The sequence below is a fragment of the Salvelinus alpinus genome, chromosome 6, assembly GCF_045679555.1.
Source record: "Salvelinus alpinus chromosome 6, SLU_Salpinus.1, whole genome shotgun sequence".
In the NCBI taxonomy this organism is placed as follows: domain Eukaryota; kingdom Metazoa; phylum Chordata; class Actinopteri; order Salmoniformes; family Salmonidae; genus Salvelinus; species Salvelinus alpinus.
Window position 1 is genome coordinate 93,935,584 of NC_092091.1, and position 15,343 is coordinate 93,950,926.

The 15,343-nt window shown below is 44.5% G+C and overlaps 1 protein-coding gene across 4 annotated transcripts in view; it reads right to left on the reverse strand.

Moving 5' to 3' along the window:
* Window positions 1–15,343, reverse strand: part of pax5 (paired box 5) — a 238,641-nt gene that overhangs the window by 202,014 nt on the left and 21,284 nt on the right. Inside the window, exon 1 of one of the 4 annotated variants that reach the window (XM_071408373.1) lies at window positions 512–2,551. The exons of the other annotated variants lie outside the window; for them this stretch is intronic. Within the exon in view, the coding sequence (XP_071264474.1) occupies window positions 512–554 (43 nt within the window). The 5' untranslated portion in view covers window positions 555–2,551. Of the gene's footprint in view, window positions 1–511; window positions 2,552–15,343 lie in introns of those variants that run through there. 4 annotated transcript variants of the gene reach the window in all.

Genomic DNA, 15,343 nt, shown 5'->3' on the forward strand with positions numbered 1-15,343 from the left:
GAGCGGTGTGTGAGTAGCATCAAGAACACGTCAAGGGTCAAGTTCAGTGTTTTTTTAAGTCATGCTTTGTTTACCACTGGCCTCGGATGTGACTGGTGGCTCTTTCAACCCCCCCCCCCCCTCCCCCCTCCCTCCCCCCCGCTCCTCCCCTCACCCTCCCCCACCTCCTCCTCCCCTCCATCATCCAGGGTTATTGATAAAAGACTTAAAACAGGAAACAGAAAACAGACACCATGCACGAATACACACGTCACCACACACACACACACAAAAAAAAAATCTCCAGCCAAATTCTTAATCAAAGTTGATTAAAATATAAAGATGTTTAAATGCTCCTTCTATTTTGGACAACACACGTTGAATCCTCTGCATGTAGCTACTCTTCTAGATAAATGGGCTACATAGGAAAGAGTAGGCATCTATATAGAGATATTAACCTATGAGCACTCTGTGTTTAAATATCTGTTGACGGAGAGAAGGTGGGCAGGCAGCGCTTGGTAACGGTACTTACTGTGCATCGCAGCGAACGGGTCGTGTTTACAGTGAATCTCCATCGTGGCTGGCTCTCACGGCTGGGGGATGGAGGCCCCTAAGGTATTAAAACGTCTTCACGAGGCCCACCGGGTGCGTCCTCTCTCGCGCTCACAACCCCAGAGATGATGGGTGCGTTACAAAAAAACACCAAAACACCAAGAAACCGTTAAGCCACGAAGAGACTCGTCCCTCCAAAATAAAATTTTAAAAAATTAATGTTTTTTTCTCTCAATATAATACCTTTTTTTAAATATAACGAATAATACACCCAAAAAATAAATGTTGTTAAAAAATTATAAGATTTTGTAACTGATAATAATTTTATAAGAATTATAATCCAAACTGAAATGACTCCGGTTCCTTCATTGGCAGTTCAGCGGGGTTACTCATTCTAACTATCCGGCTTAGGTGCCTCCAAGGCCGGGGGAGAAAACACATAAATCACGGTCCCAATCCCTTCAACAGGACATTTCTGATAGAAAGACGAGTAAGTCCCCCCCCGGAAAAAATAATGAATAACGTGAAAGTTATTATAGAAAAAAAATAGACCGAGACCGAAACGTGTTAGTCTCTTGCGCTCCCCTCGTAACGGAATCTCTCTCGCCTTCTCGGTCCGTTGGTCCTGACCCCTGAACTGTGACTGAACCGGAGAGAAGCTGCTGTCATTCACACGGTGAACACACGGTAAACCCTGCTCCGTCTCACCGGTCTGACTCGAGCCCCATCGTTAGAATCCCTCTTGCCTCCGGTAGGAGTACAATTCGTTAGAAATCCCCGGTGTGTTGAGTGTCCAGTTGATTCATCGGCTAGAACACCGTTGGTAAAACAACGTTAGGCTTCTCCTCAAATCCTCCGGTTCCAGAAACACTTGCTAAACTCCATCACTGTTTTCGTGGCTTCCGTGAAAGCGCGCTGGGGGGGTGGGCGGGAGACACCGGGAGGCACATTTTAGAGAGAGATCAAATTGAAAAGTTTTTTAAAAACGAAAATGAGAGATGGGAACGAAACAAGTGAAGTTAAATGGCTCATTATTTGAAGCTGTAAAAGGTGTGGGGGTTTCCGGGTTGCTGTCCCGACTGTCGGTGTGAGGGGGAGAGAGGACAGCTCGGATTCAGTTGGCTCGCTTGTTTTGTCGCTCTTGAAACACACACTGTCACACATACACACGTAAAATCCCAGGGATGTGTGTGTGTGTGTGTGTGTACAGGAATGTCGCTGTGTGTGGAGCAGGGGGAGAGAAAAAAAAAACAGTATTGTTCCTCGCGTAAACGTTCCCACCGTGAGCTCTATTCGGTAAGAAGGTTGAGAGGCTCGCTGCAGCGTGAAGAGCCCACGATTTGCCGCACGCCGAGTTTCAGGACCTGCTCTGGTGTGGACAGCGCCCGCGCGCCAGCCCCCTGGTCCTTACCACACCCTGTCAATCAAACCCTTCAACAAGCCAATCACGGGCCTGTGCACCGCTCTGACGTCACGCCCGGCTCCCTGATAGGATCAGACAAGGGGGGGCGAACCGCTGATTGGTCGGTCCGAATCCTGCGGGTGAACGACTCGCTGTTCGAATTGTCCCATAGACCCAATAGGCGGCGTCGCATTACGACGGGGGTTCTAGACAGCGGGTGATTTTACGTTTTAATTTCAATTACCAAGGTTAAGAACTATTGCCTTTAGAACCTTTTGAAGTAAATTTATTCCTGTCAATATAAACCGGTAAATTAATTGAGTATTACTAAAAAAATGAGGCTTAGTTGTAGCTAGGCCTATAATGAATATAGCCTATAAAAATACTATTGAATTAAAAACCCCGGGAGTGGTGATATAGGCCTATCCGTTTTACTCAGACCTTTTAATTGAAGGAAAATATATGCAATCGAAAAGAAGACAATAATGGTATTTGGGAAGTAATTTCATTAACAAAACTCAGTATAAACCAATGGAGAGAAAACATCAACTAGATCACGGATGCATCTAGATATACAATTCTAGAATTATAACAAATCAACTAGAACACTGATGCATCTAGATATACAATTCTAGAATTATAACAAATTAACTAGAACACTGATGCATCTAGATATACAATTCTAGAATTATAACAAATTAACTAGAACACTGATGCATCTAGATATACAATTCTAGAATTATAACAAATTAACTAGAACACTGATGCATCTAGATATACAATTCTAGAATTATAACAATAAACTAGAACACTGATGCATCTAGATATATAATTCTAGAATTAGAACAAATAAAGTAGAACACTGATGCATCTAGATATAGAATTCTAGAATTATAACAAATTAACTAGAACACTGATGCATCTAGATATACAATTCTAGAATTATAACAATAAACTAGAACACTGATGCATCTAGATATACAATTCTAGAATTATAACAATAAACTAGAACACTGATGCATCTAGATATATAATTCTAGAATTAGAACAAATAAAGTAGAACACTGATGCATCTAGATATAGAATTCTAGAATTAGAACAAATAAAGTAGAACACTGATGCATCTAGATATAGAATTCTAGAATTAGAACCATCACATGTCACATTAGAAAGTCTGTCTGTTTGTGTCTCGGCCTGTCTGTCTATCAGTCAGTCAGTCAGTCAGTCAGTCAGTCAGTCAGTCAGTCAGTCAGTCAGTCAGTCAGTCAGTCAGTCAGTCAGTGGTATTGGGGGGAAACAACACTTCGTCTTGTTCCTCCTCATCAACAAACAAACACACCGTTTCTAGCTCCAAACGTTATAAATGTTCGCTCGAAGCCAAGGAAGGAAGGGAGGAAGGAAGGAAGGAAGGGAACCGGGCACTATATGAAACATGCAGCTCTTCTCATTAGGCTAATGGAATTGATTGGCAGAGAGAGAGAGAGAGAGAGAGAGAGAGAGAGAGAGAGAGAGAGAGAGAGAGAGAGAGAGAGAGAGAGAGAGAGAGAGAGAGAGGGTGTAGCTAATGAAAAGCAACCGTCGTTCATATTCTAGTTCGGCAAACCGAGCAGGATTCAGTACATACAAGTCCCACCTGAGTTACGCGAGAGCACAGTTCACCCCTGAAATATTCACCGCACAGATCGCCTAAAGCGTCAACCAAATGAAACACCGTTATTTTCTCCTTCTTCTCCTCGACATTCATTCATTCCCCCCCCCCCCCCCCCAGCTTTGTTGATATCTAGCTGTATTTATCCATTCATCTAGGCGTCTTTCCCTCCATTAATTAATTTATCCGTCCATCCCTCCCTCATGCATCTACAGGCTTGTACTACACGCTGTAACGCAACACATTTTCGGTTTATACGTTCTACTACCTTTCATGGCAATCCTATAGGCCTATATAAGGCTAATAGCTAATAAAAGTCGAATTTATTTATTTATTTTTGGATTTAACCTTTATTTAACTAGACAAGTCAGTTAAGAACGAATTCTTATTTACAATGACGGCCTACCACCGGCCAAACCCGGACGACGCTGGGCCAATTGTGCGCCAGTCTACGGGACTCCCAATCACGGCCGGATGTGATTCAGCCTGGATTCGAACCAGGGGATGTAGTGTCGCCACTTGCACTGAGATGCAGCGCCATTCGAGAGCCCAAGAATCATAATAACAATAGCAACAATTAGTTTATAACTATTCAATAGACAGTGTAACGATTATAACCAGTAGATTTTGTGCATCGTTTCAGGTTTTAAACTAGTCATTCATCACTACTATCTATAATCTGCCCTCAAACGTCTTCTTCTACTGTTCTACACATTGTTTAATGTTTTAAACTAGTCCTTCTTCTTCTACTGTTCTACACATTGTTTAATGTTTTAAACTAGTCCTTCTTCTTCTACTGTTCTACACATTGTTTAATGTTTTAAACTAGTTCTTCTTCTACTGTTCTACACATTGTTTAATGTTTTAAACTAGTCCTTCTTCTTCTACTGTTCTACACATTGTTTAATGTTTTAAACTAGTCCTTCTTCTTCTACTGTTCTACACATTGTTTAATGTTTTAAACTAGTCCTTCTTCTTCTACTGTTCTACACATTGTTTAATGTTTTAAACTAGTCCTTCTTCTTCTACTGTTCTACACATTGTTTAATGTTTTAAACTAGTCCTTCTTCTTCTACTGTTCTACACATTGTTTAATGTTTTAAACTAGTCCTTCTTCTTCTACTGTTCTACACATTGTTTAATGTTTTAAACTAGTCATTCTTCTTCTACTGTTCTACACATCGTTTCATCTTTAATTAAAGGGGAAATCTGCAGTTCCTACATACATTTTTTGGACTTTTGATTTAATGATATGAACCTATTGTCACCTGAAGACTACACATGTTTTAGCCCATCAGAACCCAACATATCAGCTGGTTTTGCTCCGTTGTTTGTAAACAATGCACTTGTAAACAAACGGTGTATAGCCTCAAAACATGGTTAAATCTCTAGTGTTGATATCATGGACGGTCAGTCCTTGTGTCCATAGTTCTGTCTATAAAAAATAAGCGGTTACATTTCTCCAGTCCCACATCTCTTACCCTTTTATTTACCCGAAACGGGAGGGGAATTCGATTTGTTATTGTTTCAACTGCTGATTGCCAACCTTAACATTTATCTAATATTTTATTATAAATTAATTATACTATTAAAAAAGCTCAATCAAACTGAATTTTAGAATACTGAATTATCTTAAGAAGACTAATTCATCAAATGTTTGGTTCCGGTTCATATTGGCCGACGGGTTGACCTAACTGTGACAACACGTGTACACGATAAAACTATTTAAATGTGTGTTTGATATGTAGTCTACACATTAAACAGTCGCCTAGGCTACGAATCCGTCTGTATGTTCTCCGTCCCCCTGCCATGTATAGTGTCGCGATCAATGAGGCCCTGGCTGTTTGTGACGGGTTAGATTACTAGAGGAAGTTCACAGGTACACCGCCAGGGGGCGACATAACTCACGTCCTCTCTCTCTCTCTGTCTCTCTCTCTCTGTCTCTCTCTCTCTGTCTCTCTCTCTCTGTCTCTCTCTCTCTGTCTCTCTCTCTCTGTCTCTCTCTCTCTGTCTCTCTCTCTCTGTCTCTCTCTCTCTGTCTCTCTCTGTCTCTCTCTGTCTCTCTCTGTCTCTCTGTCTCTGTCTCTGTCTCTGTCTCTGTCTCTGTCTCTCTCACACACACACACACACACACACACACACACACACACACACACACACACACACACACACACACACACACACACACACACACACACACACACACACACACACACACACACACACACACACACACACACACACACACACACACGGCTTCTATCAGGGACAGGGTTGTTTTTCTAGAACGTTATAACGGATATCAAATTTGCATTCGATGTTGTAGGCTACTAAAGACCTTCCTTTTGAAAAAGGAAAATAGATTATCCACCGAGACCCAACAAGATATGAGAAGATACTGGTCATTGCGTTTCATGTTTTAAAAAATGTCAGTCAGATATTTAGTTTAGATTTGTCTTGATCTTTCCATCTGAATCCAGGAAGGACCTTTATATAGTCTGAGAGGTATAGAGACAGAACACACAGTCATCTGAATCCAGGAAGGACCTTTATATAGTCTGAGAGGTATAGAGACAGAACACACAGTCATCTGAATCCAGGAAGGACCTTTATATAGTCTGAGAGGTATAGAGACAGAACACACAGTCATCTGAATCCAGGAAGGACCTTTATATAGTCTGAGAGAATTCACCATGTAGTCAACAGAACACAGAGTCAGAGTCACCATGCAGTCAACTGAACACAGAGTCACCATGCAGTCAACTGAACACAGAGTCACCATGCAGTCAACTGAACACAGAGTCAGAGTCACCATGCAGTCAACTGAACACAGAGTCACCATGCAGTCAACTGAACACAGAGTCACCATGTAGTCAACTGAACACAGAGTCACCATGCAGTCAAATGAAAACAGAGTCACCGTGCAGTCAACTGAACACAGAGTCACCATGCAGTCAACTGAACACAGAGTCACCATGTAGTCAACTGAACACAGAGTCACCATGCAGTCAACTGAACACAGAGTCACCATGCAGTCAACTGAATACAGAGTCACCATGCAGTCAACTGAACACAGAGTCACCATGCAGTCAAATGAAAACAGAGTCACCGTGCAGTCAACTGAACACAGAGTCACCATGTAGTCAACTGAACACAGAGTCACCATGCAGTCAACTGAACACAGAGTCACCATGCAGTCAACTGAACACAGAGTCACCATGTAGTCAACTGAACACACAGTCACCATGTAGTCAACTGAACACAGAGTCACCATGCAGTCAAATGAAAACAGAGTCACCGTGCAGTCAACTGAACACAGAGTCACCATGCAGTCAACTGAACACAGAGTCACCATGCAGTCAACTGAACACAGAGTCACCATGCAGTCAAATGAAAACAGAGTCACCGTGCAGTCAACTGAACACAGAGTCACCATGCAGTCAACTGAACACAGAGTCACCATGTAGTCAACTGAACACACAGTCACCATGCAGTCAACTGAACACAGAGTCACCATGTAGTCAACTGAACACAGAGTCACCATGCAGTCAACTGAACACAGAGTCACCATGCAGTCAAATGAAAACGGAGTCACCGTGCAGTCAACTGAACACAGAGTCACCATGCAGTCAACTGAACACAGAGTCACCATGTAGTCAACTGAACACACAGTCACCATGCAGTCAACTGAACACAGAGTCACCATGTAGTCAACTGAACACAGAGTCACCATGCAGTCAACTGAACACAGAGTCACCATGCAGTCAACTGAACACAGAGTCACCGTGCAGTCAACTGAACACAGAGTCACCATGCAGTCAACTGAATACAGAGTCACCATGTAGTCAACTGAACACAGAGTCACAGAGTCACCATGTAGTCAACTGAACACAGAGTCACCATGTAGTCAACTGAACACAGAGTCACAATGCAGTCAACTGAACACAGAGTCACAGAGTCACCATGTAGTCAACTGAACACAGAGTCACCATGCAGTCAACTGAACACAGAGTCACCATGTAGTCAACTGAACACAGAGTCACAATGCAGTCAACTGAACACAGAGTCACAGAGTCACCATGTAGTCAACTGAACACAGAGTCACCATGTAGTCAACTGAACACAGAGTCACCATGTAGTCAACTGAACACAGAGTCACAGAGTCACCATGTAGTCAACTGAACACAGAGTCACCATGCAGTCAACTGAACACAGAGTCACCATGTAGTCAACTGAACACAGAGTCACAGAGTCACCATGCAGTCAACTGAACACAGAGTCACCATGCAGTCAACTGAACACAGAGTCACAATGTAGTCAACTGAACACAGAGTCACCATGCAGTCAACTGAATACAGAGTCACCATGTAGTCAACTGAACACAGAGTCACCATGTAGTCAACTGAACACAGAGTCAGAGTCACCATGCAGTCAACTGAACACAGAGTCACCATGTAGTCAACTGAACACAGAGTCACCATGCAGTCAACTGAACACAGAGTCACCATGCAGTCAACTGAACACAGAGTCACCGTGTAGTCAACTGAATACAGAGTCACCATGCAGTCAACTGAACACAGAGTCACCATGCAGTCAACTGAACACAGAGTCACCATGCAGTCAACTGAACACAGAGTCACCATGTAGTCAACTGAACACAGAGTCACCATGCAGTCAAATGAAAACAGAGTCACCGTGCAGTCAACTGAACACAGAGTCACCATGCAGTCAACTGAACACAGAGTCACCATGTAGTCAACTGAACACAGAGTCACCATGCAGTCAACTGAACACAGAGTCACCATGCAGTCAACTGAATACAGAGTCACCATGCAGTCAACTGAACACAGAGTCACCATGCAGTCAAATGAAAACAGAGTCACCGTGCAGTCAACTGAACACAGAGTCACCATGTAGTCAACTGAACACAGAGTCACCATGTAGTCAACTGAACACAGAGTCACCATGTAGTCAACTGAACACAGAGTCACCATGTAGTCAACTGAACACAGAGTCACCATGTAGTCAACTGAACACACAGTCACCATGCAGTCAACTGAACACAGAGTCACCATGCAGTCAACTGAACACAGAGTCACCATGTAGTCAACTGAACACACAGTCACCATGTAGTCAACTGAACACAGAGTCACCATGTAGTCAACTGAACACAGAGTCACAATGCAGTCAACTGAACACAGAGTCACAGAGTCACCATGTAGTCAACTGAACACAGAGTCACCATGCAGTCAAATGAAAACAGAGTCACCGTGCAGTCAACTGAACACAGAGTCACCATGCAGTCAACTGAACACAGAGTCACCATGCAGTCAACTGAACACAGAGTCACCATGCAGTCAAATGAAAACAGAGTCACCGTGCAGTCAACTGAACACAGAGTCACCATGCAGTCAACTGAACACAGAGTCACCATGTAGTCAACTGAACACACAGTCACCATGCAGTCAACTGAACACAGAGTCACCATGTAGTCAACTGAACACAGAGTCACCATGCAGTCAACTGAACACAGAGTCACCATGCAGTCAAATGAAAACGGAGTCACCGTGCAGTCAACTGAACACAGAGTCACCATGCAGTCAACTGAACACAGAGTCACCATGTAGTCAACTGAACACACAGTCACCATGCAGTCAACTGAACACAGAGTCACCATGTAGTCAACTGAACACAGAGTCACCATGCAGTCAACTGAACACAGAGTCACCATGCAGTCAACTGAACACAGAGTCACCGTGCAGTCAACTGAACACAGAGTCACCATGCAGTCAACTGAATACAGAGTCACCATGTAGTCAACTGAACACAGAGTCACAGAGTCACCATGTAGTCAACTGAACACAGAGTCACCATGTAGTCAACTGAACACAGAGTCACAATGCAGTCAACTGAACACAGAGTCACAGAGTCACCATGTAGTCAACTGAACACAGAGTCACCATGCAGTCAACTGAACACAGAGTCACCATGTAGTCAACTGAACACAGAGTCACAATGCAGTCAACTGAACACAGAGTCACAGAGTCACCATGTAGTCAACTGAACACAGAGTCACCATGTAGTCAACTGAACACAGAGTCACCATGTAGTCAACTGAACACAGAGTCACAGAGTCACCATGTAGTCAACTGAACACAGAGTCACCATGCAGTCAACTGAACACAGAGTCACCATGTAGTCAACTGAACACAGAGTCACAGAGTCACCATGCAGTCAACTGAACACAGAGTCACCATGCAGTCAACTGAACACAGAGTCACAATGTAGTCAACTGAACACAGAGTCACCATGCAGTCAACTGAATACAGAGTCACCATGTAGTCAACTGAACACAGAGTCACCATGTAGTCAACTGAACACAGAGTCAGAGTCACCATGCAGTCAACTGAACACAGAGTCACCATGTAGTCAACTGAACACAGAGTCACCATGCAGTCAACTGAACACAGAGTCACCATGCAGTCAACTGAACACAGAGTCACCGTGTAGTCAACTGAATACAGAGTCACCATGTAGTCAACTGAACACAGAGTCACCATGCAGTCAACTGAACACAGAGTCACCATGCAGTCAACTGAACACAGAGTCACCATGCAGTCAACTGAACACAGAGTCACCATGCAGTCAACTGAACACAGAGTCACCATGCAGTCAACTGAACACAGAGTCACAGAGTCACCATGCAGTCAACTGAACACAGAGTCACAGAGTCACCATGCAGTCAACTGAACACAGAGTCACCATGCAGTCAACTGAACACAGAGTCACCATGCAGTCAACTGAACACAGAGTCACCATGTAGTCAACTGAACACAGAGTCACCATGCAGTCAACTGAACACAGAGTCACCATGCAGTCAAATGAAAACGGAGTCACCGTGCAGTCAACTGAACACAGAGTCACCATGCAGTCAACTGAACACAGAGTCACCATGTAGTCAACTGAACACACAGTCACCATGCAGTCAACTGAACACAGAGTCACCATGTAGTCAACTGAACACAGAGTCACCATGCAGTCAACTGAACACAGAGTCACCATGCAGTCAACTGAACACAGAGTCACCGTGCAGTCAACTGAACACAGAGTCACCATGCAGTCAACTGAATACAGAGTCACCATGTAGTCAACTGAACACAGAGTCACCATGTAGTCAACTGAACACAGAGTCACAATGCAGTCAACTGAACACAGAGTCACAGAGTCACCATGTAGTCAACTGAACACAGAGTCACCATGCAGTCAACTGAACACAGAGTCACCATGTAGTCAACTGAACACAGAGTCACAATGCAGTCAACTGAACACAGAGTCACAGAGTCACCATGTAGTCAACTGAACACAGAGTCACCATGTAGTCAACTGAACACAGAGTCACCATGTAGTCAACTGAACACAGAGTCACAGAGTCACCATGTAGTCAACTGAACACAGTCACCATGCAGTCAACTGAACACAGAGTCACCATGTAGTCAACTGAACACAGAGTCACAGAGTCACCATGTAGTCAACTGAACACAGAGTCACCATGCAGTCAACTGAACACAGAGTCACAATGTAGTCAACTGAACACAGAGTCACCATGCAGTCAACTGAACACAGAGTCACCATGTAGTCAACTGAACACAGAGTCACCATGCAGTCAACTGAACACAGAGTCACCATGCAGTCAACTGAACACAGAGTCACCGTGTAGTCAACTGAATACAGAGTCACCATGTAGTCAACTGAACACAGAGTCACCATGCAGTCAACTGAACACAGAGTCACCATGCAGTCAACTGAACACAGAGTCACCATGCAGTCAACTGAACACAGAGTCACCGTGTAGTCAACTGAACACAGAGTCACCGTGTAGTCAACTGAACACAGAGTCACCATGTAGTCAACTGAACACAGAGTCACCATGCAGTCAACTGAACACAGAGTCACAGAGTCACCATGTAGTCAACTGAACACAGAGTCACCGTGTAGTCAACTGAACACAGAGTCACCGTGTAGTCAACTGAACACAGAGTCACCGTGTAGTCAACTGAACACAGAGTCACCATGCAGTCAACTGAACACAGAGTCACCATGCAGTCAACTGAACACAGAGTCACCATGCTGTCAACTGAACACAGAGTCACAGAGTCACCATGCAGTCAACTGAACACAGAGTCACAGAGTCACCATGCAGTCAACTGAACACAGAGTCACAGAGTCACCATGCAGTCAACTGAACACAGAGTCACAGAGTCACCATGCAGTCAACTGAACACAGAGTCACAGAGTCACCATGCAGTCAACTGAACACAGAGTCAGCATGCAGTCAACTGAACACAGAGTCACCATGCAGTCAACTGAACACAGAGTCACAGAGTCACCATGCAGTCAACTGAACACAGAGTCACCATGCAGTCAACTGAACACAGAGTCACCATAAAGTCAACTGAACACAGAGTCAAAGAGTCACCATGTAGTCAACTGAACACAGAGTCACCATGCTGTCAACTGAACACAGAGTCACCATGCAGTCAACTGAACACAGAGTCACCATGCAGTCAACTGAACACAGAGTCACCATGCTGTCAATTGAACACAGAGTCACAGAGTCACCATGCAGTCAACTGAACACAGAGTCATAGAGTCACCATGCAGTCAACTGAACACTGAGTCACCATGCAGTCAACTGAACACAGAGTCACCATGCAGTCAACTGAACACAGAGTCACCATGCAGTCAACTGAACACAGAGTCACCATGTAGTCAACTGAACACAGAGTCACCATGCAGTCAACTGAACACAGAGTCACCATGCAGTCAACTGAACACAGAGTCACCATGTAGTCAACTGAACACAGAGTCACAGAGTCACCATGCAGTCAACTGAACACAGAGTCACAGAGTCACCATGCAGTCAACTGAACACAGAGTCACCATGCAGTCAACTGAACACAGAGTCACAGAGTCACCATGTAGTCAACTGAACACAGAGTCACCATGCAGTCAACTGAACACAGAGTCACCGTGCAGTCAACTGAACACAGAGTCACCATGTAGTCAACTGAACACAGAGTCACCATGCAGTCAACTGAATACAGAGTCACCATGTAGTCAACTGAACACAGAGTCACAGAGTCACCATGTAGTCACCTGAACACAGAGTCACAGAGTCACCATGCAGTCAACTGAACACAGAGTCACAGAGTCACCATGCAGTCAACTGAACACAGAGTCACCATGCAGTCAACTGAACACAGAGTCACAATGCAGTCAACTGAACACAGAGTCACCATGCAGTCAACTGAACACAGAGTCACCATGTAGTCAACTGAACACAGAGTCACCATGTAGTCAACTGAACACAGAGTCACCATGTAGTCAACTGAACACAGAGTCACAGAGTCACCATGTAGTCAACTGAACACAGAGTCACAGAGTCACCATGTAGTCAACTGAACACAGAGTCACCATGCTGTCAACTGAACACAGAGTCACAGAGTCACCATGTAGTCAACTGAACACAGAGTCACCATGCAGTCAACTGAACACAGAGTCACCATGCAGTCAACTGAACACAGAGTCACCGTGTAGTCAACTGAACACAGAGTCACAGAGTCACCATGTAGTCAACTGAACACAGAGTCACCATGCAGTCAACTGAACACAGAGTCACCATGCAGTCAACTGAACACAGAGTCACAGAGTCACCATGTAGTCAACTGAACACAGAGTCACCATGCAGTCAACTGAACACAGAGTCACCATGCAGTCAACTGAACACAGAGTCACCGTGTAGTCAACTGAACACAGAGTCACCATGCAGTCAACTGAACACAGAGTCACAGAGTCACCATGCAGTCAACTGAACACAGAGTCACCATGCAGTCAACTGAACACAGAGTCACCATGTAGTCAACTGAACACAGAGTCACAGAGTCACCGTGCAGTCAACTGAACACAGAGTCACCATGCAGTCAACTGAACACAGAGTCACCATGTAGTCAACTGAACACAGAGTCACCATGCAGTCAACTGAACACAGAGTCACCATGCAGTCAACTGAATACAGAGTCACCATGCAGTCAACTGAACACAGAGTCACCATGCAGTCAAATGAAAACAGAGTCACCGTGCAGTCAACTGAACACAGAGTCACCATGTAGTCAACTGAACACACAGTCACCATGCAGTCAACTGAACACAGAGTCACCATGCAGTCAACTGAACACAGAGTCACCATGTAGTCAACTGAACACACAGTCACCATGTAGTCAACTGAACACAGAGTCACCATGCAGTCAAATGAAAACAGAGTCACCGTGCAGTCAACTGAACACAGAGTCACCATGCAGTCAACTGAACACAGAGTCACCATGCAGTCAACTGAACACAGAGTCACCATGCAGTCAAATGAAAACAGAGTCACCATGCAGTCAACTGAACACAGAGTCACCATGCAGTCAACTGAACACAGAGTCACCATGTAGTCAACTGAACACACAGTCACCATGCAGTCAACTGAACACAGAGTCACCATGTAGTCAACTGAACACAGAGTCACCATGCAGTCAACTGAACACAGAGTCACCATGCAGTCAAATGAAAACGGAGTCACCGTGCAGTCAACTGAACACAGAGTCACCATGCAGTCAACTGAACACAGAGTCACCATGTAGTCAACTGAACACACAGTCACCATGCAGTCAACTGAACACAGAGTCACCATGTAGTCAACTGAACACAGAGTCACCATGCAGTCAACTGAACACAGAGTCACCATGCAGTCAACTGAACACAGAGTCACCGTGCAGTCAACTGAACACAGAGTCACCATGCAGTCAACTGAATACAGAGTCACCATGTAGTCAACTGAACACAGAGTCACAGAGTCACCATGTAGTCAACTGAACACAGAGTCACCATGTAGTCAACTGAACACAGAGTCACAATGCAGTCAACTGAACACAGAGTCACAGAGTCACCATGTAGTCAACTGAACACAGAGTCACCATGCAGTCAACTGAACACAGAGTCACCATGTAGTCAACTGAACACAGAGTCACAATGCAGTCAACTGAACACAGAGTCACAGAGTCACCATGTAGTCAACTGAACACAGAGTCACCATGTAGTCAACTGAACACAGAGTCACCATGTAGTCAACTGAACACAGAGTCACAGAGTCACCATGTAGTCAACTGAACACAGAGTCACCATGCAGTCAACTGAACACAGAGTCACCATGTAGTCAACTGAACACAGAGTCACAGAGTCACCATGCAGTCAACTGAACACAGAGTCACCATGCAGTCAACTGAACACAGAGTCACAATGTAGTCAACTGAACACAGAGTCACCATGCAGTCAACTGAATACAGAGTCACCATGTAGTCAACTGAACACAGAGTCACCATGTAGTCAACTGAACACAGAGTCAGAGTCACCATGCAGACAACTGAACACAGAGTCACCATGTAGTCAACTGAACACAGAGTCACCATGCAGTCAACTGAACACAGAGTCACCATGCAGTCAACTGAACACAGAGTCACCGTGTAGTCAACTGAATACAGAGTCACCATGTAGTCAACTGAACACAGAGTCACCATGCAGTCAACTGAACACAGAGTCACCATGCAGTCAACTGAACACAGAGTCACCATGCAGTCAACTGAACACAGAGTCACCATGCAGTCAACTGAACACAGAGTCACCATGCAGTCAACTGAACACAGAGTCACAGAGTCACCATGCAG